The 22764-nt window shown below is 39.9% G+C and overlaps 3 protein-coding genes across 11 annotated transcripts; 2 read left to right on the top strand and 1 right to left on the bottom strand.

Annotated features, from left to right (window-relative positions):
- Positions 1-466: 466 nt before the first annotated feature.
- On the bottom strand, positions 467-5683 carry tbc1d13 (TBC1 domain family, member 13). 3 transcript variants are annotated; one of them, XM_077622600.1, is made up of 13 exons: positions 5532-5683; positions 4680-4753; positions 4564-4604; positions 4418-4479; positions 4012-4111; positions 3849-3931; positions 3449-3608; positions 3152-3362; positions 2887-3050; positions 2565-2725; positions 2426-2483; positions 916-989; positions 467-841 (listed from the first exon to the last, which is right to left on the bottom strand). In XM_077622600.1, exons 1-12 carry the CDS (start codon positions 5552-5554, stop codon positions 924-926), a joined length of 1203 nt encoding a protein of 400 aa, XP_077478726.1. In that variant the 5' UTR covers positions 5555-5683; the 3' UTR covers positions 467-841; positions 916-923. The 3 variants fall into 3 exon arrangements, with proteins under 3 accessions (XP_077478726.1, XP_077478727.1, XP_077478728.1); XM_077622601.1 differs by having other exon boundaries at positions 467-811; XM_077622602.1 differs by lacking the exon at positions 467-841 and having other exon boundaries at positions 915-989.
- A 735-nt stretch (positions 5684-6418) lies between these two features.
- On the top strand, positions 6419-13725 carry zer1 (zyg-11 related, cell cycle regulator). Of its 4 annotated transcripts, XM_077623466.1 has the most exons (17): positions 6419-6705; positions 6786-6854; positions 7488-7705; positions 7786-7936; positions 8013-8452; positions 8794-8967; positions 9048-9162; positions 9362-9508; positions 9599-9772; positions 9851-10066; positions 10762-10803; positions 10898-11017; positions 11103-11218; positions 11404-11592; positions 11697-11794; positions 12064-12166; positions 12679-13725. In XM_077623466.1, the coding sequence occupies exons 3-17, from the start codon at positions 7539-7541 to the stop codon at positions 12764-12766; spliced, it is 2340 nt and encodes a 779-aa protein (XP_077479592.1). In that variant the 5' UTR covers positions 6419-6705; positions 6786-6854; positions 7488-7538; the 3' UTR covers positions 12767-13725. The 4 variants fall into 4 exon arrangements, with proteins under 4 accessions (XP_077479592.1, XP_077479594.1, XP_077479590.1 ...); XM_077623468.1 differs by lacking the exon at positions 6786-6854; XM_077623464.1 differs by having other exon boundaries at positions 6419-6854.
- Positions 13726-15311: 1586 nt separating this feature from the next.
- sh3glb2b (SH3-domain GRB2-like endophilin B2b) lies at positions 15312-22734 on the top strand. Of its 4 annotated transcripts, XM_077623070.1 has the most exons (12): positions 15312-15528; positions 16282-16423; positions 17034-17162; positions 17242-17375; positions 17432-17524; positions 18483-18545; positions 19510-19539; positions 20012-20035; positions 20124-20213; positions 20794-20894; positions 21253-21460; positions 21545-22734. In XM_077623070.1, the coding sequence occupies exons 1-12, from the start codon at positions 15466-15468 to the stop codon at positions 21650-21652; spliced, it is 1185 nt and encodes a 394-aa protein (XP_077479196.1). In that variant the 5' UTR covers positions 15312-15465; the 3' UTR covers positions 21653-22734. The 4 variants fall into 4 exon arrangements, with proteins under 4 accessions (XP_077479196.1, XP_077479197.1, XP_077479198.1 ...); XM_077623071.1 differs by lacking the exon at positions 19510-19539 and having other exon boundaries at positions 15313-15528; XM_077623073.1 differs by lacking the exons at positions 15312-15528; positions 16282-16423 and adding an exon at positions 16881-16889.
- The last annotated feature ends 30 nt before the right edge of the window (positions 22735-22764 follow it).

The raw sequence follows: 22764 nt of genomic DNA, 5'->3' as shown, positions 1-22764 counted from the left end.
AACAATTCTGGATACGAGCAAAACAATTAACAGCAGGCGAGTGTATTTTAAATATTTCATCATTAGAATTCTTCAGATTAACCCTGTTGACACATTTTGGGGTGGCTGATATGTGATAGATAGACCAAAATCTGAATATTTCCATTCTGAACTGACTGAGGGCTTGTTTTTATAGTGTTTTATACTCTTTCCCTCTGCCAATTAATTGAAAAAAAAAAAAACTAAATTTGTATTTCAACTGGCAACGGGACCTGTTTTCATCAAGTAGATTAGTTTTAAAAGTCTGAAACAAACCGGCTGGGTAAATATTAATCCGCTAAGAAGCATAACATTCGGTAGTGTGAATTATTTTTAAATGGCGATATCAAAGGCACAATGCTGAAGCGGTATTAATTTAGCAAAACACAACGCGACATCATTCCGTCATTTCATGGCACCTTTCAAATACTGACACCATACATGGCACCTTTCAAATACTGACGCTTGTCCAAGTTCCGGAAAATGTCGAGATTTCTTCCAGTTTTTTTTTTTTTTTTTAAAACAGCACACCAACTGAAAACATAGAAAAGAAAAACATGCGCAAAATATTGCTCCAATGAATCGAATATGCTTACGAATGCTATTGCAGCCTTCCGTTTAAATGTCTTCTCCGTTGTTAAACATCTGTGGAATGTTTAAATAACGACTGGTAACATTTCTCTCGCTGCTCCGCACCCAAAAGTCAGTCGGGACAACGAGTCTCCACGTCAGAATGGAGGATTCATGAGCTTCCATTGTACAAGTTCATTTAGCAGTGAGCACAATATCGGTCCTGGAGGTGGAAGGCAACATGCTGTTTTTCCTACAACACATACATTTAGCCATTTTAAACATTAAATATAAGAATACTTTGTCCTTGTTTGGGCCTCCACTCACCCGCCGGGTTACGAGTTGTCCTGCAGCTCTTTGGCTTTAGTTAGAATGGTGAGGACATCTGAGATGGGATAATCCTAAATCATGACAAATCAAACAATTGAATGGCATAAATCACCGGCAATGTGTTTACAAGTCATGCATGTATTGAGGCTTTTCAATATTCCGACCATGTATTTTTGCACCCTGATTTTGAGGATCTGCCCATGTGGCAATTTTAGAATTTATTATAATTATTTCAAAACATTTTGTGTTTGACGTGAACACATCGAGGGCATCCCTAAACAGTGCAAAAACATCCTGTAAAGTCACATTTTCACAATAAAAGTGGAAATATGTATGAAGAATATAAATATAAATATATATATATATAAATATATATATATATATATATATATATATATATATATATATATATATATATATATATATATATATATATATATATATATATATATATATATATAAACATGGTGAAAAAGCCTAGAAATCACAAAAATGCACCACCACTGTCAGATATTAAAAAAAATCTAAACGCCTGAACTGGAAAAATACTGTTAAATATGCAGATGCCATCTTAAGTTGCCAAAATCTTCCAACAAAAAGCTCCTTTTCCACTGCAAGATTTTGTACAAAAAAAATTCCAACACATCAAGGGCTGGCTCTAGAGGTGACTGTGTAGTTCCCTTCAAAAAGAATGCTAAATTAGCCCGAACACCTTCTCTCTTCATACCTGGAACTCAATAGCAATTAGTATACGTCAACTCCCGTCTCTGAATATCTTGGCCAATCATCTTAAAGCCTGGCTGTTAGACCAACAAAATTGCCATCACAACCCTGTCTAAAACTGTGCTGCATTGGTGTACGTGTGTCTGTATGTGTCATCGTTTTACCTTCAACCTGCACCGTGTGCGGTCGATTGGTCGCCGGTCTTTTGGTCGCCCGGACCGCGACAACGGGCGACCAAAGGACAGATGATCAAAAGACCGACGACCAAAAGACCGGCGACAAAACAAGGTAAAACAAGACGGTCTACGCATCAATAAAAGCTAACAATGGTCATGAGCAGTTTCACTGAGCCGACGTGTGAGTGTAGAAGAAAGAGTTTGTATGTACTACATGCATTGTCCCTTTAAGAAGCGACGTCAGAGTCTTAACAAGTTCTCCAACAAAAAACAATAAAAGTACAGGAAATTTGGAGCTTTTCTTTAGCCTAATAATTACTAGGGCATTAAGTATGACTAAATAGTCATTCACAGTTTGTATTTAGGGAATTTGAGCAACCATTTAAATGGTAATTATCAATAACCTTCCGGGTGACCAAAAGACCGGCGACCAATCGACCGTGTACCACCTGCACAAGGCACTAAAGATGTGAATTAGCCCTCGGCTACAATCTTACATATATATGTTCTTTGACATGAATAAGAATATGTTTATTAATATGTGCTGTCCCTTGTTAAATAAATCACAGAAACAGCCTTGTTGCATTACCCAGAAGACACGTACGTACCTGTAGTGATCTCATATTCACAGTGAAGTCTCCTGCCAAGAGGTTCTCCCGGATCAAGCTGTAAAAGTGTTAAGTCGAGAGGAACGATGACGAGGCGGAAATATTTCTTTTATGAGAGCGGGAGTGAAGGTCTCCTCACATGAGCATGGCGCAGCAGACAAGGATGAGGAAGTGGAAGCGGTCCTGGTCAGAAAAGAGCGTATCCCAAATGCGGATGACATCTGGGAGGAGGAACTCCTGTGATAACAACAGGGTCAGCCAGCGGAAGGTGAAGTACTGGGGCTTGATATTCTGTTCTTGCTAAGTACGCAAAAAAAAACAAAGGAGAATATACATTGTTAATGGCAAAAATGAACTTTTTCCACTTCAGAGTTCAGTTGTAAACACTTGAAATGATTGAAAGTCAAAAGACGTTTTCGGGAAAGACGATGGAACGGATAAAAAGCTGTTGGGAACCTTACCAGCTTGAGATAGAGCTCCAGGTCTTTTCCTTTCAGCATGGAATACACGCTCTCCATCTTGTACGTGATACCACACTGGGAATCATCCAGGCTCTTGATGAAATTATCTCGGTTTTCTGACATTAGGTTGGTAAAACAGAAGAAGGTATCGGCTTCTGCGTGCTCTGGAATGACAGGACGGGAGACGCTCGGTTTCAGAATTAAACGTAAATAAAGAAAATCCAGTCCGAGTGGAGACGGGATTTGACAAAACGAGAGAACCGACCTTTCCATTGGCCGTTGGGGTCCGTGGCAAAGGTGTAGTAAATGGGACCGACAATTTCATTCATGCCTTGGACGTAAGCGATGCCAGGGTTGAGTTTGGCGTAGATGAAGAGAATGCGCTCCACCACTTCCCAGTGTGCTTCACTCCCATTGGGCAACACCTCGTATTCGTTTGATGGATACAGGTTCAAGGACTTTCCAGGGGAGCTGACCTAAGAAAACGGGGGCAGACGGAGAAATCGGAGATAATTCTGCATTGGATCTAACAGCATATGGGAAAAAAGTTATTGATATATACATTGGTTACTCCACTGCGGTTGCGGTTTACAGTTTGCGATTTCAGAGTGGTTTGTTCCACTCTCCGACGTAGCGTCTCATAATCGTTTTGAGGGTCTAAGATAAGTTGGCAAGGGTAGTCGGTAGGGCGCTGGAAAAAGGCCATGTCTGGATACAGTCTCCTAAAAGATGAAAATAGCCATATTTAAGGTAGATGCAAGAAAACTAATACAGTTTTCCTTCGATTATCGTGGTTTCAATTATCGCGAATTCACTTCTTAGCGATTTTTTTTCCTGCTATTAATTATTTAAAAAAATATACATGTATGATTTTCGATTATCGCGGCCATGTCTGGTCTACATTAACCGCAATACTCGAGGGATTACTGTATTCAGTAATGTAATGAAGCTCATCTTCATACCTGACGTCCTTATCAATTTGGAGAAGAATTTCATTATCTTTGAAGTATGTGTTCCACCTGCTCTCTGGATTTGGATTTAGAGGCTGTAAAACAAACAAAAAGTTTGCGCTCTCCTGAATGCGTTGGTGTCATTGGAGTGAAGCAATAGAAGAAACAAACTCACATGATCTTCCATAGTAACGTCTTCTCTGGACAGGCCCAGGTTGGCTTTGGCAATGCCGGGTTGAATGATCATTTCTTTCAAAAACTGGGAATACACCTCCCTTTGAGAGATCAAATTATGGAATAACTCATTCTAATTGTATAAAATATACAACACCATGGCTATTTCTAATAATATTACAGGCTAAATGCCAGTCCAGTCGACACGTAAGCAGTAGTTGTTGTTCTTCATGTGGACACTAACTTTAAAGTCATAGTACTCTGTCATTTATGAAACAATCGTCCTTGAAACCAGCTATCTATGTAGCATAGGCTAATAACTGTAGATCCAAATAGCACAATTTTTGGGGGGTTCCGGACTGATTATTAAATTGCAACGTTATACTATTAAGTGTTGTTAACCTCACCTTTGCTTTTTGAGGAACAACTCCCATCGTGGTTGATCAAGAGGAAGGTAATTAAGAAGAATCTAAAATGATAAGGATATAACCATTCAGAAACAAATGTCGGAATCGGAGATGAAATTGCTGCAATTAATTTGAATTATGTTTACCTTCCAGCAAAGTGCCCGTATGCCTCCTTCAAATGGAATCCCTAAAATGAATTATTTTTTAAAAGGGACAGTCAAATGCCTTTCAATCATAACAAAACAATCGGAGGAGAACTTACCATTGAAGCACAGCTCTTTTAGTGTTTTCAAGTCTATGTTTTCTTCCGCCAAGGATACTTTGAAGTCCTGTATTCTATGGATGAAAAGAGAAATGAGTGTCAGTGCTTAAGAATTAAAATTCTTCCCCAAAAATATATAGTATAAATGCTAAAAATTTCTGAATAAAGCTAAGATAATAGTAAAGCTATGATAATTTGCCAATGCACAAATGTTGCCCTATTTTTTCCCCATTAGCATGTGTCACTGGTATGATTTTAAAAATAAAATCAAACGTTCCAGAAGTCAACACGTGCCTAGGTCCCGTTATTATTATGATTAATTAAAGCATGATAAACATTGAAATGAAAGAGGGAAAAAAGCACAGAACACAATGCTTCTCTAGGGAAGGCAAATGCTTCTGCTGCTAAACAGAACGGCATATTTAAACAAAACCCGGTCTAGATAGTAATTAAACACAGACCACCGACTTAAAAATCAACCTTGCTTCGAAGACATTTTCCCCAAAAACAGTCATCAAGAACGCAAAACATCTTCCATTGGTTCCGTGTTAGTTAAACGTTATCAGCTGACATGCTAACGATAAGCTAGCATGGCTAGCTTGTCAAATGGGAAGATGCACTAGCACATCAAATTTGGGGGCAACATTGTAATCTTGAGGCGACATTCGTCACATTTTAACAGCAACCACAATGAAAGGCTAGTGCGGTGATTTTTAAGATAAAACTTGAATGAAAGTTGACGGTTCTACTAACAGAAATGCATTGTGCCATTCGGGATGCTTTCGTCACGATATATTACGAGAAGGTATTGCATGATTCCGCAGTTATTGCGTCAACTCGCGCACAACATACCTGTTTTTGTAGGCAAGTGACATATCTGGGCAAGGGGCGATATTAACATGCAAATATTTCCAAAAAGGTGTTTGCTTGAGGGGAGTCCTCCTGTCACTTCCGTCTTTACAAAGCCAGTGAGATGCGCGATGCTACTTTCCACACTTCGTGACTGCACGTGACTGTGGAAGTGGACGCGTGTGTGTCCTTATTATTAAATCAACAAATGTGGTTTAGGTCAAATTATATATTTCCCATGAAGAAGATTTTTGAATGCAAAGATATAAGTGAGACTAAAAACGTATTTGGTCACCATTTTTCTGACTGTCTCCTTTGATAGAATTTATTTATGTATTTTTATTTGTATTTTTATTGCTTTATTGTCATTATAATGAGATTTAAAGCTTCACCGCGAAGTGCACAAATAACAAAAACAAACAAACACAAATAAATATCCAATAAATAATCGATAAATAAATTAATCAACATAAGGTTTGTGTTTGGGCACAAAATTTTGGGTAACGCATTTGTGTTTTTGTAATTTATTTTAAAAAGTTGCTTCAATCAAAAATACATATTTTTAATCAAATTCAAAAATTCAAATGCAAAAATAAAATTGCTCCACACCCTAAAACATTTCAATATTGTTTTGTCAGTTTTGAAGTGGTGATTTAATTTAAAACGAGAAAATGTCAGATTGTGTGATAAGGGTGAAACTTTAAATTGGGGAAATTATTAGTGTTTATGTTATCCTTAGTGGATAAATTCCGAGCAACGATGTGATTGGGGTTTATTATAATGAACATAAAAACTTGACAAATATAGTAGTCTGATTTGTATCGTTTAGTCGCCCTGTTAATGTTCATTTCAAAACAAAAACAGACAACCGCATCACTGCCCAATAAAGCTGCACTTGCCACAAGCCGATATTGTGCATACACGTATGACAATTTTGGGGGTTCTTGCATGGATGTTTTTGTTGTTTCCTATCCCGTGCATAGCAACGCGAGCGAGGAAAGGAGGAAGAGGAGAAGGACGAAAGCAGGAGCTGTAGTAGAAGAACGTAGCAGGAGGAGGAGTCTGTTTGTTGACATCAACCCAAAACCCAAAACCCAAATCAGATGAGCGAACACTGGGGATAATATAAGTCCATTTCCCCATTTGATCAAGACCTTAAGCCTCGGCAAAAGCTGAGGTAGATCATTAGACGATGACTCGCTTACTCGGACATCGCTGACCATTGACTGTTTGCTTTATCTGCTCATGTATGTGTAGCTAGCGCTAGCCTCGCAGCTAAGTTGGCTAACATTGCAAGGGAAAGTCATCGTTAGCTGAAAGCTAAAGGTAACCTGAAATACACGAGTGATGTACACTACCGGCTATTGGTCGCCTAACTTCGAATAACAACTTGTACTCGTGAGTAGTGTGGGTTATTATAAACAAGTGTGTAAGCATGTGCAGTACGATCATCTCGGACTATTTAGTGTTCGTCTTATTTTTAAGTCAAATGTTCTACTTAATCGCTAACTAGCTCGCTTGCTAATTTAATCGGGCTGGATACATTGCTAATAACTTAGAACAGTAAAAGACATCATTAAATAGGTAAGATTTGCTCTTAACTCAAGAGCACCGTTAAGAGTCTTAATGCTCAATAAGTGATATTGTTATAAATGTTTGCACAAGTTGTAAAGTTGCCAACTTCAGTCGCCAACAAGATGCAAAATTAATGGACAATATTTATTGAAATGTAATATTTTAGGGGGGGGAGCATGTCAATTGAAAGTGCAGTGGTTTGCATTGCTTTTTTGAGTATTGGAGTATTTTTTTCCTCAAACTTTTTGTACTGCAAAATAAAATTTAAATTATTTATTGAAAAGGTGTTTTTTGTAATAACAGGTGCACAGGAAGGGAAAAGATGTGTTAAAATAGTGGCAGTACTCACCCTCACCTTTTTTTGTTGACATTTTTTCTCTTCAGGTCCCCTGCATTGCCTAGTCTTGGTTCTGAACCACAGAAGAAGAGACGAACATGGCAACCAAAGCAGGAGACAACCCCGACAGCCTCATGACCCTGGCAACCGTATTCTGCCTGAGGAACCTGAGAAAGACAATGTGCTATCAGGGTTTAAGAAATAAGCTCTGCTTGCGCTCGGACATCTTTCTTCCCAGTGAAATCTGTGACAAATTAGTAAACGCGTACGTAATGGAATGCTCCTTTCCACACTAAAATTATTTCCCCACTCTTTCTCCACTTAAAAATGTCTTTGTTTAAACAGGTACATGGAGTTGGTCCATACAGACAGTAACTTTGAATCCGAGGAAAGCTTCTTCCAACTCTTCTCAGAACCTCGTAGCACCAGACTTACCCGGGTGCAACTGAAAGAAGACTTTGTCCGTGACCGACACTTGGAAGCTCTAAGAAAACAGGTAAAAGTCTTACAGAATTATGCATCATTTATATATTTAAAAAAAAAAATCGTAATAATCCATGTTTTTTTTTCAGGACCTCATCGAACTTCACCTTACGTACTGCAACAGTCTCTCATCCCGCAGTTTGAAAACCCTGACCTCCTTCCGCGAGACGCTGGTTTCCCTCTGTCTCTTTGGCTGCAGTAACATATTCTACAGGAAGGGCGGCTATGAAGAAACAGAAGACGACGAAGAAGAGACCCCCGTTTCTAGGCAGGCGTTAGAAACGGACTTTAACTTTCAGGGTTTTAACCGCCTGCGCTTGCTCAACCTGGGTGGCCTACCGGACGAGGTGCACGCCGAGACCCTGCTGAAACCCCTGAAGTCGCTCACCTCGTTGGATCTGTCCAATGTACAGTTACTGGGAACAGCTTTTCTGACTCAGTGGAAAGACAGACTGGCGTCTCTTGTTCTCTACAATGTGGACCTTTCCGATGACTTGGTCAGTACGGTGGTGGAACTTGTCAATCTCAGGTAAGTCCTTACCAAGATCTGCTTTTTTTTAAAACTATAAGCCTTCAAAAAGTGGCACCCAAAAAAAAAATTTAAAGCATCACATAGACTTTCTGCATTCTATTTACTTTTGTCTCAAGTGTTTAGTAAGTTTCATTACAGTTTGCTATTAGCCTTAATATTAATTTGCAAATATTTAAGTTATTTGTGTTACCGCAACCCAGAATTGAACAAGATGAATCTCTACAAATTTTCTGTGATATTTGAATGTTATGGTCTTTAAAGCATCAGTTCAGTGGCTAAATAAATGTTTTAATTGAGTGTATAAGCCCATCAATAAGTAACGCAACTGAATTCCTCAGGCATCTTGATATCTCACGCGAGAGTCGGAGGACTTCCAAATTCAAGATGACCAGGAAAATCCTGACTGCCATCGTTCAACGACTGGTCAATCTGGTTTCACTGGACATCTCGGGCCACATCATGCTTGACAACTGCACCGTTCCACACTTGGAAGAAGCTATGGGTCGTCCAAGGTGGTCGAATAATATACCAAATCATCTTAGATGCTCTTTTTTTTCTCATTTCAATCTGACTTGTCATTTTGTTTCTTCAGCAACGAGCCATGCAAGAGCAGCATCTACCCTTTCCAGGAGCTGAAGAGGCCCCTGCAGTTTTTGGGTTTATATGACACAACCCTGTGTAATGTGACTCACATCCCCGCTTATAAGGTACAAAACAGGAGTTGGAAATCTATCAAAACCAAAGTATTTTGAATGCATTATTTCCACTCATACTTTAATCATAGAAGAGTTTCTAAAGTGAATGCCTCTATAAAAGCATCACCAAGAAAACCTTAGGACGAAATTGATGCTATTCATAGTGTTTAGTTTAAAGTTTAGTCCTGGTTTGATTGCATTTTTTATTCAGGTAACTGGATCGAAGAATGAAGACCAAGTCCTGAACGCTATTGAAGCTTATACCGAATTTCGCCCCGAATTGGCCCACCGAGCCATCAATCAATTGTTTGACATTGCTAGGATACAACACTGCGTCCAGTTACTCCGGGCGTTGCAGGTACACGACCTTAAAAAACAAAATGATTGATGGATGACTCCTTGAAAAAAAGAATGGGCCATAATATTCCTTTCCCGTGACTCGTTTCAGCTTGTTATAGCGGCATTAAAGTGCCATAAATACGACAAGAGCATCCAGGTGACGGGTAGCGCCGCCCTCTTTTACCTGACAAACACCGATTACCGTAACGACCAGAGTGTGAGGCTTCGCCAAGAGGTCATTCGGGTTGTTTTAAATGGAATGGAGCAGTACCAAGAGGTCACCGTAAGTGTGCTTTTCTCATTCTAAGCCATAATTTTTAAAAAAGTAAAAATCTTACTTGCATTCTCATGTCTTTGTTAGGTTCAAAGGAACTGCTGCTTGACCCTGTGCAACTTCAGTATTCCCGAGGAGTTGGAGTTTCAGTACACTCGGGTCAACCAGCTGCTGCTCAAAATCCTGGAGCCGGCAAGGCAGGATGAATCTATCCAGAGAATTGCTGTGCACCTCTGCAATGCTTTGGTCTGCCAGGTTGACAACCACCATAAGGAAGCTGTGGGGAAGATGGGATTTGTTAAGGTAAGCAACATCAAAATCAGCTTTTTTTTGGTCTTAAAGGTAGCTATACCGTACTGCTGTATATGAACGCGTCAAGTATATATTTTTAGGGGTGGTTCCGCAATTTTTTTTTGTCTGTTTACCATCGACACCAAGTGAATGGTTGCTAATGTGAATGGTAAAAAAACATGGAGTTGAATGTAAACATTGATGTGATAACCAAATACAATGATGCATTTTTCTACCATAGTCAACACACATCAAACCAATAAAATAAGACAAATATAAATCATTGTCTAACTGAGATATCTAGCAATAAGGCCATTTTTGGTATTTAATAAATTAAATTTAAATAAAAAAACATGGTAGTATTTTTCAATGCTTGTAGTAAAGTGTCTCCTTAATGATAATAGCTGTTTAAAGATGAAGTACAGTAATACCTTGAGATACAAACTTAATGCGGTCCGGGACCGAGCTCGTATGTCAATTTACTCGTATCTCAAATCAAATTTAGCCTTATAAAATAACTCAAAACAAATGAATCCGTTCCCATCCTCTGAAAAATAACCACATAAAATAGGATATTATAATGGAAAGACATGTTTAATTAATTGTTTCTCTTTTATCCATATTAAAAGATATGTAATGTTGCTAGCTTGGGCTAAAGATATTTTTCCTCCAAATATTTTTAATGTATTCTTATCCTCCACTCTCAGACCATGTTGAACCTAATACAGAAGAAGCTGCAGGACCGAATGGTGAGTTACTTCAGTGAAATGAATGTCCTCTATCTTAAGAAAATCAAATTCTTACCGAAAATTTGCAATATTGTTTTGTTTTTTTCCCCCACAGTGTGACCAGGTGATGGAGTTTTCTTGGAGCGCACTGTGGAATATCACGGACGAGACGCCGGACAACTGTCAGATGTTCCTCACCTGTCGAGGAATGAGCCTCTTTCTGGACTGCCTGAAAGTGAGTTTTGTGATTGCAGATTCCAAAATGTGGTCAAAGGTTTGTTTCCCTTGTGAGATTGAAACCCACTTGCCTTTAAATCCAGGAGTTTCCAGACAAGCAGGAACTGCATCGCAACATGCTGGGCCTTCTGGGTAACGTCGCCGAGGTCAAAGCGCTACGACCAAGGCTGGTCACGCCGCAGTTCATCTCCGTTTTCAGGTGAGACGTGGCTGCGAGCGTAAAAAAGCGGTCATTTTATTGAGTCTTACCGTTTCTCTGTGTAAGTGGGAGATAATAATAATAATAATAATAATTCAGACCTGGACTTTGCTTCATGCTGGGAAATTGTGGCGGACGCTGTCATTGGCTAACGTCGTGGTGTGTTTCTCTCGATGGCGTGGCAGCAATCTGCTGGACAGCAAGGCCGACGGGATCGAAGTGTCGTACAACGCGTGCGGCGTGCTTTCCCACATCATGTTTGACGGACCAGAACTTTGGGCCATGGAGGAGCCCTTGCGAGACACGGTGATGAACAAGATGTGGGACGCCATCCAGAGTTGGGACGTAACCTCGCGGCGCAACATCAACTACAGGTGACCTTCTTTTAGTCATAAAGCGTTAACGCTGACAAGTGGATTGTGATATCGTATTGCAGTCGCGATGGGATTTTCCCGTTTAAAATTGCATCTTCTCCCAGGTCATTCGAACCCATCTTGCGGCTTCTGCCTCAAAGTATCGCACCTGTTAGTCAACACTGGGCCACGTGGGCGCTGTATAATCTGGTGTCAGTTTACCGTGAGTATCTCCGTCTTCGGCCATTTTGTCTAAAAAGAAACACAGACTTGGATAGCTAACCACAGATACAATGTCACAGTAAAATTCAATACAAAAGTCACAGCTGCAGTGCCATAGTTGTCAATGATTGTTGTTTTTGGCTAGCATAGATTAGTTATTGCATTATTGAATGTTCTTGCTGAGGCATATAGGGTAGGATATCAATATGTCATGTGGTGTGAGGAATAATACTCACATTCTTCCCATCTTTGCTCCTGTTCCACGTGCAGCGAGCAAGTACTGTCCTTTGCTGATAAAAGAAGGAGGAATTGGACTTCTGGAGAGAGTTCTGGAATTGGAAAGTTCGCAGCCAGAGACCAAACATATGGCCCAGTAAGACAGTTTTTTTTAACTTATACAGCAATGTCCAATTTTTTAAATTTTGTTGGTTAGTTTAATTTCTTCTGGCAGATCCAGTCCAAATTAATCGCGGATTCGCCACATTGCGGTTCAGATCTGGCAAATATATAAAAAGTTTATACAGACAAGCAAGTCACAATTGGAGATGATTTCACTAGCTTAAATAATAGTACAAAGTCCAAATAATATGAAATGGAAACATTAAAACATTGTGGTTATTCGCACAAGACGGGCAGGTCATGGAACCTATTAACCACATTAAACAAGGGATTACTGTAATAAATATGACACAAAAACAGAGGACTATGCTAACTACGGCCTGAACAAACCATGGACGAGATATTTTGAATCAGGGTTATTTACCTAGCTAGATTTGCTAAATTAAAAAAAAATGGCAATGACAACAACAAATTAGCTATTTTTTTAATAACTGCACCCACCATCAGATCTTTGCAACCACGTAAAACCAGTGACCTCTCTTTCAGAAAAGTCATGGAACAATGCGAAAGCTTCAAAGACGACCCCATGGAAACCAGTCACGCACAGGAAGTCAACTACGGACAAAGAGGTTGACGGCGCCGTGCTTCCGTTCCGGGCAAACGTCAAGCAAAGCGACCTTCAGCTTCTCGTCATCACCGCAAGGGTCAACGTCTGCATTTTTCTTCTTACCGCGATTAGTTTTCTTTTGTCCGCAGAACGGCGCCTCGGACCCTTTCCAAAAAACTTTACATCGGTGGCGTTTGGGCTTAGCTTAAGACGCGGCCCACGGTCTAAGCGTTCTCTGGCGTTGGGATGGTTCTGGTTCTGGTTCTGGTTCTGGCGGCTTTGGGCGACCGCCCCGTTTGTGTTTTGTGAAATATTTCTCGCTAGGACGTAGCAGCCGGATCCAGGCTCGATTCTCGGCGGAAGGAAAACAGACGCGACCCGCGGCGCGCGAGCGTAACTGCGCGCCGTAGACGCGGCGGAGGTTAGAGGTCACGCCCGAGGCTGCCGACCTCTAGCCGTTAGCTCGTCCGCGACGAGGATGAGCCAATATGCAAGAAGGCTGACGTTGGCTTGAGAGAAGACTTCATATAGACTTTTTTTTTTGGTTGTTGTTAAATATGTAAATATTTTTTTTCGTCCCTTTTGCGTATGTTTTATAATATAATTGTAAACATTTATGACCGTATCTCTATTTAAAGTGATGCAGATTGGGCTGACGATTTTTTACTGGATACTCGATCACTCAACCGGGATCGTTTCGAGTTAGCTCCGCCCATTTTTAAAAGCAGGACATTTACGTTTAATTGACAGTTGTGTAAGACACATTGTGCCCCTCGAGACGTCAATCATAACAGAAATATTGTCGATGCAGGTTTGGGAAATGGCTATAAGTCGCAAACATTACGTAAATGCAAAAGTACTAATATGAATTCCATTATTTTTTAAATGTATTTCCCAGGAAAAGAAACCGAGAACAGGCATTTTTTTTAAATGCAAGTTATAAAATTAACGAGAGAGAATAAAAAATGAATTTTAATGTCACGTAATGCTAGTGGTAGAAGTCATTTTCATTAAAGTCCAGCTGTAGGTCAACAATGACCAATAATGTGAAGTAACATTTATGAACGTGTGAATTTCTATATTTTAATATATGCACGTCACACTCGAGTATAAATCACAGGATCGAGCAAACAATGAGAAAGTAAGCTTCCTAATTTAGTCCAAAAAAATCTCTTTATAAACTAATTATAGCAACAGGGCGTCGTGTAATATATATAAAAAAAATACTGGTATGTTGGTCAAACAGATCTAAAAAAACAAGTAAAAATTAGTGATATTTTAATGGATTATTATTCTCACTCACCTTCCAGTTTCCAAATCTGTTTCCCAATGAGCGTTTCTGAGGAAAAATGCATTGCAATTATAATTCATTTTTTAGGTTTTGTCAGTTTCTCCATAGTCATGAAGGATTTCATATTGTTGTTTAACTCCCCTTTAACACATTCATTTGTCACTTTTTACAAGTGCTTGATTCATTTAGAGCCATTTTTTAAAAATTGCTCACACAACAATCAATCTAATATTCGCATAATTACTACTGGCAGCTGGTATACAAATATAAAGAGAATACACTTAAGTGTGTGTACTGGCTCCCAGTATAAACTAACATCAATACTACAGTGCATCACTGGCTAATCTTCCACTTTAAGCTTCATTTTCACGAGTTATGCCTTTCCTGCAAGCCACGTCCCGCGAGTTATTGATCCATGTTGGGTTTACTAACGTTTTTGTGTACAGTTTTTATGTTTGGGATTCACGGCAACTGTTTTTTGGGGGGGTACTGGTTCACGTTCGTAAGTAGAGGCGATTCTCTAGTTGAAAATACGAACTTCTGCGTGAAGGACTTATCAAAAATGTGTTCGTATTGTGGAGATTTCAGCTCTTGGAAACTGAAAAGATGTTTTCTTTTCGTAAAAATAAGCTTTATCGGGGGAAGAAAAAGGCGCTACATTTTGAGATTGTCTTTTCTGATCACATTTTAAGTTATTTGTACTGGTGGAGGAATTGGTTTGGGATTCTCAAACCTTTTGGTCAGTTTCACTCACTCATTGTCATTTAAAGCCTGCAACTGGTTTCTTTTTTAACTTCACGTATAATCCAAGTTGGAGTGAATTTGAACGACACCCTGTGGAGGAGTTCTCATCTAAAAAGTACCTGGCCAATAGTGTAAAAGTGAATAAGCAATAAAGATGGAGTGGTAAACAAAAGTGTATATAATCTATGTTGTTCTGTCTTTTAAGTCTTTCCAAATTATTAAAATGATATAAATTTCGGAAATTATGAGCTGACAATTTGTTAATCGTACATTCATAATAGACAAGATATTTTAATTGAATTGAATGCTTTTATTGTCATTATACGAGTACTATGAGATTTAAAGCTTCACCACAAAGTGCACAAATAACAATCAAATAAATAATTTGATGCCAGGAAGAACGTAATAATTTTGATTTAAATTATTAATGATGGCATGCGATAAAAATCTGGCCAAGGTTGTTTGGTATTAATCCAATTATATAATAAATCCAGCGGCACGATTGACGCATGAGGCTCGGCGCTGTCTCTTTAAGAGCAGGCCGAAGAGTCGATTGCCGAACGCAGATCGGATCGGAGCAGAGCAGATGACGGTTTCCAACCGCGACTACATCATCTGACTTGATTCAGAGGATTCCCCTCTCCGCTCGAGCAAGTACCAAGCTGTGCAAACGTTGACGCGGCACGGCGCCATGGATTTCAACGTGAAAAAACTGGCTTCTGACGCGGGCGTCTTCTTCACCAGGGCGGTGCAGGTAAGACAAGTCTTTGGCTTTCGCGTCGACGTGCAACTGCATCGAGCCATTAAATGAACGCTACGGGCCTCTGATCGAGCGCGGCGTCGAGGGGAAATAAGGGGCTAGTTTTGGATGCGAATATCAACTGGTTGTGGGCTTCCGATCTCGCTGACAAAACCAGCACCGTAAGCCGATAAAGGTCTGTCGAGCCCGCATCTATTATTGAGAAGTACGGTTTATGAGTCACGTGACTGCACGCTCCAATGCTCACACTCAACAGGGAGCCTCTAAACTCGCCAACAGAATAATAAAACATCATTTCAAACGACTTGAATGCCATTTTACGCATGGAAAATTGAGTTATTAATTATTTATTGATTGTATAATTATTTATTGATTATGTATCTGTTCGTTCGTTTGTTGTTATTTGTGCACTTATGTTGACTACGTACTTATTTATTATTATTATTTATTCGTAAGTTTGTCGTTGTTATTTGTGGTCAAGTTTTAAATCTCATTATACTTGTAGAATGACAATAAAAGCATTAAATCAATTTCCCAAGGGAATATTTAAAAAAAAGTGAATAGTTCAGGTTTTTTTTTACTAGTGATCGTACACTGCCGTTCAAAGGGGAATGACGTCTATCACCTAATATTGTTCTGAAGATTAAATCCATAAACGCAAATCTTTTTTTCTCCCACAATAAATAACACCCTTTGCGGAAGTGCATGTGAATGAGACCAGTGTCATCTGACCTGATCTTGCTTTAGTTCACAGAGGAGAAGTTGGGCCAGGCCGAGAAGACCGAGCTGGATCCTCATCTGGAGAACTTGATCACTAGGGCAGATTGCACAAAGAACTGGACTGAAAAAATCTTGAAGCAAACAGAGGTGCTCCTACAGCCAAACCCAAGTAAGACCGTAAAAACTAACTAACATTTGTTGCACCGTTCTGATGGGTCGACTATAATTTGAAGATGAAAAACAGCTGCAAAAAGTACCCACTTTAGCTAAATTTCTATTCACGTTAGCTGAGGAGTAATTAACAGGGAAATTGATGATCAAATTTCAATTTCGTATTGCAATTCGTCACACCGTAACGTCAACGAGACTCCACGACTGTTTTCCATCGAGTCCTTGCGAGTTTAGCGGTTTCAACTGTGCGGTGGCAAACATCAGAAAAACTATTTCTATGGTACAATTTCAACAGTTAATCTTTTTTAATACGCTTTGACCAGATTCTATCATTAAATTATGTGTAAAAAAATTGTGACGGCAGTCCTTGAAATCGAATCTCAGCTGCATTATTCAGCACATAGTTGCATATCTAATATAATCATGTATTTTTCTTACCCATCATGCTTCAGTTGACCACACTGGTAAGTTGTGTCTTGAGTATTCAACATATCACAGGGCTGCTAACAAATATCCAAGCATTATGCACATGCCTAACGTAGATTCTAAGTGTCTTCTAGATTGATATAATCTGCAAAATGAAATCTCTACGCTAATTCTTGGCGCAGGTGCTCGAATTGAGGAGTTCATCTACGACAAACTGGAGAAAAAGCTTCCGTCTAAGACGACCAACGCCGAATTGCTTGGCCAATACATGCTGGATGCCGCCAGTGAATTTGGCGCGGAGACACCTTACGGTTGGTGGATTTCCTTTTTTTCCTCCCATAATGCAAAGGGACAAAACGAGCAACTTTGCGCCCGTGTGTTGCCCATTAGGCACGACCCTGATCACAGTAGGGGAGTACCAGAAAAGACTGGGAACGGCCGAGCGGGAGTTCCTTCAAACTTCTGCCGCCACGTTCCTCACGCCTCTGCGCAACTTCCTGGAAGGGGACTGGAGGACAATATCGGTATGTTTTGCTTTGCCCGCGATGGTTCGTGGCTGAATTTGGGGTGCGTTTTGCAGAAAGAGAAGCGACTTCTGGAGAATCGCCGGCTCGATCTTGACATCTGCAAAGCTCGCTTGAAAAAAGCCAAGCAGGCGGAAGCCAAAGCAGCAGTGAGTTTATTAGTATTACAATTGGCACCATTTTGGGGAAGTACAGTCATCCCTCGATTATCGCAAATTCACTACTTTGATTATTTTCCGCTATTACAAAAATGTTTTTTTAAGTTGAAAATCCACGCTGAAACTCGTAAACGGAAACTACTAGGACTCGGCACTGAAAAAAAAAGTTATAATAGGGGTGAACCTACTTTGCGATTTTTCCATGTCTGGTCTACATTAACTGCGGTATTCGAGGGATTACTGTATTGCCTTCCATTTACTTTGGATGCAATTATATTATTGGCCAGCAGATGGTGGCACTGGGAGTACCCTGACGCTTAATATTTTCTTTTAGGGGAAAAATGTTTTTTATGACATTTGTGAATTAATTTTTACGACTTAATACCTATCACCCACTTTTCTATATACACTTTTTGACCCAAATGAGGTGAAACACATTTTTCCCAAATTTGATTATCTCTATCTATTAATCCTATACGTTTTCCCTAATTTCTTACTGTCAGTGACATTTTTCTTGGTACTTTATGATCATATTTACAGTTAAGTTACGCTAAGATGACTTTAAGAACGACACGTGCTAGGTTTGCATCCGCTCCGATTACTGACAATGCAGATTTCACTTTATATTTCCAATTCATTTCAAAATAAAGCATTATATATATTTTAGTAACGCATGAGTTGCATACAAAGCCGTCCTGTCCATGTCGCCTTTTCCGCATGAGGAGCCATGTTGCACGTCACAAGCCTGTTTTCCACTCACACACTCGGCCTGTTGTTTGAGTTTTACCACCTAACGAATTGATTTTGAATTCCTAAATGAGACAATTGTTGGCAGGCAATGTTTTTTTTTTTCGCCGCACACTGTCGCTTTCTGTTCCGCTAACGATTGGGAATGCATGACTTTGCCGATGTTTGTTTGTTTCCTCCCCCTGCTCTTGTTTGTTTTTAGGCTGCACCCGATTTTCAGGAGACAAGGCCTCGAAATTATGTGCTTTCCGCCAGTGCGTCAGCGGTAAGAATCACTCGTAGTTTGGATAGCAGAAGCTAAAACGTGCATGCTAGCCATCAATAGTAATCACTAAATGATTTTAGGGAGATTTGGGCAAGAAATAAGCCCCAAAATACGCTGCTAAGTTTTCTATTGTCACATTCTTGTTTCTTACGTAGCATCTTTTTCATCACATGCTAAATTGCAAGGCTTACTTCCGCAAATGCATGGCAGAACCGAGAAAAGCAAAAATTGCAGGCAGTGTTCGCCACTAATTTATGGCTTCTGTTTGCATTTCATTAGAATGGAGAAATGATATTCCAATGTCCGAGCTTGTTGTTCATCTTTTATGTACTGTATTTTTCTGACTAAGAGTCACACGAGACAAAAAAATGCCCAAAACAAAAATTACGGTATTTACTCGCATATAAGCCACACCCTTAAAATAGTTGAATTTTACAATTTCTCGCATATAAACCACCTGATTCCCAATTTTCAACTCCATGTTCATGGTTTTAATAGGGAGTACAAATGTGTTACTTTGAAGGGAAAATCTTAAGAAAAAATATTGTGGTATTTCTGGGATAATGTATAAATCAAAAGCACATTAATAGGGTCAATATCATAAGGAATTAATTCACCAGTAATGGTTGTTTTCTTACTGCAAAACAGAAAATAACCAACAAATAGTAAATGTTACTTTGCCAACATCTACTGGTGAAAGAATATAGCAAGTCTTGTGCGCATATAAGCCGTACCCTTTTCAGTCATCATTTTTTTTGTTACAAATACGGCTTATATGCGAGAAAATACGGTAAGTCACATTTTTCTGGCAATTTCAATGTATCAGAGACCAGGAACTAACATTATGTTACAGTAGCAATAAAAAGTGTGATTTCTCGTCTGGAAAATACAGTACATTTCACTATATTTTTAAATGATAGTTTTTATTTTGTCGCCTTTTGTTTTCTAACCGAATCTGCCGCAGGGTTCGGATTTGGAGGTGGAGCAAAGAAAGGTTGTAAATATTGGCCCTCAGCCTCATAATTTGGGTGTTTATTCTAGGTTAGGACGTGGTTCTAGAACTGATTTGTGTGTTTAGTTTAGCCCTCGTCAATCTGTGGGTCACCGCTAGACGCCGACATTTCACAAATACTACTCTACGTTAACGCAGGAACATTCACTAAGATTCTAAAATCGTCTATATTAGTGTTACTCGATAACTTGTATACGTTTGGTGACATGCAACCGATATTAAGATTAAAAATGATTCACGTCTGTGTCAATTAGAACGCATTGAAACCAATTGTTCCTCGCGCAAGTGTTTCGGACCAATACATTAAACATCAGTAAAATAGCATCCGGAAATGCGTCGTACGTATTGGCATGGAACTGTGCCGAATGTAGACGGTTCATACTCCGTATTTATCTTATATTGATGGGGGGAAAAAGCCCTGACGTTGAGAAATGGTTTGTTTCTGCTCTCTCAGCTGCTGAGTGAGGAAGTGGACAAAGTAAGTACTTGGAAATTTGCCCATTGATACAACAGCAAATAAATATTCTTTCTGATTCTGATTGTTTTTTTTTTTTTCTCGTCTGCAGGCAGAGCACGAGCTCCGCGTGGCGCAGACGGAGTTTGACCGGCAAGGCGAAGTCACCAGGCTGCTGCTCGAGGGCATCGGTAGCACACACGTAAGTGTGTCTATTAAAAAAGAGCATTACGCGCGATATAGTTACACTTGGAATATTTAGGAAATGAGCCTGATATTTTAAAGGACATTAAATGGGTGTTTCTTCTAACGCATTTGTATTTTTTGGTCCAGGTTGCCAGAACTCTGGAGACTTCGTAAACTGGGGTTGTAGAAATAAGACAAGCATATGCATGTATTTCCTTACATTTGTACTAAAAGTTTGTTTACTTACCATATTTTCTCGCATATTAGCCGTCTCCGCGTATAAGCCATACCTTAAAATAATTTATCTCGTATAAGAGGCCCCCTTATTCCCAATTTTCACCTCCATATTTAGGGTTTTTCAATAGGGAGTAAAATGTGTTAGGTGAAGATGAGGATAATAATGGCAAAATAAATGTGCTAATCTGGCAACCCAAAATAGAAGAGACCTACACATGACTGTTAACAACAACAATTCTGGCAATTCCGTTCACGTTGCTATAAATGCGTATCATCATGCACATTATTTTAATATATACACAAAAATCCAGTAAATAATTATTTTTCTTCCTACCTGGTCCTTCTCTTGGTCTTCACAGCTGAACCACCAGCGTTGTTTGCGGGATTTTGCCGAAGCTCAGGCCACCTACTACGCTCAGTGTCATCACTACATGCACGAACTCCAGCGGGAACTCAACAGGTGAGTCTCAAAACATATTTTCTTAGAGTTACCCCGGCAGGACCGGGAATCTTTTTAGGGGCGCTTTAATCGATTATCACATTTTACGTTAATCAAACACCGAACTAAACAAACTGTCTTCCGGGAGGAAAAGGAATTTACCATTATGCCAAGGTGACTGTTTTACTTCCCTGTCCCTGTCCTGGGGATCTTTACATGATGTCACTAAAAAAATGAAAACATACAGCGTTATTTTAAAGTGGATTTTGGTTTATCAAACCACATTTTAGGAGAAAAGACCTCGTTTGTGTTCACATATCCGCCCCCACCCTAACCAAGACAAGTTTCCTAAACAAATTTGTCGTAAATCTTCATCCAGGCGCACCAACGCCGTGGCCACGCCGCAGCAGCCTGCCGTCTGCCCCAACCCGGCGTCTGCCGCATTCCCGCCCGGCAACCCGGTTTCCAGCAATAAGCCGTTGACCGTGGATCAAGCCCAGCTTCCAATCACGGGCACCCGAAAAGCCAAGGTGCTGTACGACTACGACGCCCACGACTCCAGCGAGCTGTCCCTATTGGCTGATGAGGTATGCTGACTCGGCGACTTGACTCCTTTTCAAAAAGATGGACATCATTTTTATTTTTTGTGTGTGCGTTTGGTCATATTTCAGCTAATCACCGTCTACACCGTGCCGGGCATGGACCCCGATTGGCTGGTGGGAGAACGAGGCAACCAAAAGGGGAAGGTTCCTGTCACCTATCTGGAGCTGCTGAGCTAATGGACTAAATGACATTGTGAACACATGAAAACATGCTTTCTACTGTCTAATACAATAATACAGTGCACTTATTTCCTGATGGTTATTGATGCATTCAAACCTTCTAGGAATACAAACGTGGGTCCCCAAAGCAATAATTTGAGTTGACTCAGAATTCGAAGTGGCTAAATTCTGTCTTTTAGAAAGCTATGATTTCATTTTGGAAAAAAAATGCACCTGACAGTTACCGAATATTCCCAATGAAAGTAAATAGAAATATGACTCGTGCCCGTTCAAAACGACAAGAAATTAAAAACGGATATAATTTCTTCATTCAGTTTAGAAAGTATAGTATCCATCGGTCTAACTCGGTCGGGGGTGGGCAAATTATTCTACAAAGCGCTTTCATTCCAACCCATAAAGAGGACACCTTTCCGCCAATTTGGCATCCTACAAGTGCAATCAGTAGATTCCAGTCAGGTGCTTGTTTTAGCACAACCCCCGTCGGTTCAACTGCCTGCGCCGGATCGGTTGAAACAAAAAGCTGCACCCACCCACAGCGGAACCTTGACGACCACTTTGCCCCACCCCCATTCTAACCTCTTACTAAAAATCCTTATGCTATTGACAGGATGCTGCTAACAAAAGCATGTTGGAACTGGAAAATAACGAGTAAAACTGTTCACAGCACATCCGTTTTAAAACTCCTTTCTTTAACTATATGACGATCACTTACTGTGAGCCGTGAAGGGTTGATGTGCAAAATTGAGGATGTCTTATAAAGTGACCTGTGGAAATGTACAATGTAGAGTTAAGGAAATGTAATTGCGCTCAAGAAATGATCGTGGAAGGGTTTGACGTGTTCTCCTATTTCAGTGTGCATGGATATTTGTCGTGTATGTCACGTCGCATCAAGCATACGGTAAATGTATACTTGTGTGTATCTGTGTGTGTGCCAGAATTGATTTCTCATCAGGGCAGTTGTATTTTGCTGCTCGTGCTTCAATTGAAATGATCCAATTATCCAATTACCACACCTCTTGATGCATTTTTTTTGTCTGGCTTGGAGCGCAATAAATATGCATGTGTGGAATAGCAGCAAAGTCCTGATTTTTATTATTTATCCAGTCAGC

This window comes from Stigmatopora argus, chromosome 16 (genome assembly GCF_051989625.1).
Source record: "Stigmatopora argus isolate UIUO_Sarg chromosome 16, RoL_Sarg_1.0, whole genome shotgun sequence".
Taxonomy (NCBI): domain Eukaryota; kingdom Metazoa; phylum Chordata; class Actinopteri; order Syngnathiformes; family Syngnathidae; genus Stigmatopora; species Stigmatopora argus.
This window is presented reverse-complemented; position numbering and strand designations above follow the sequence as displayed.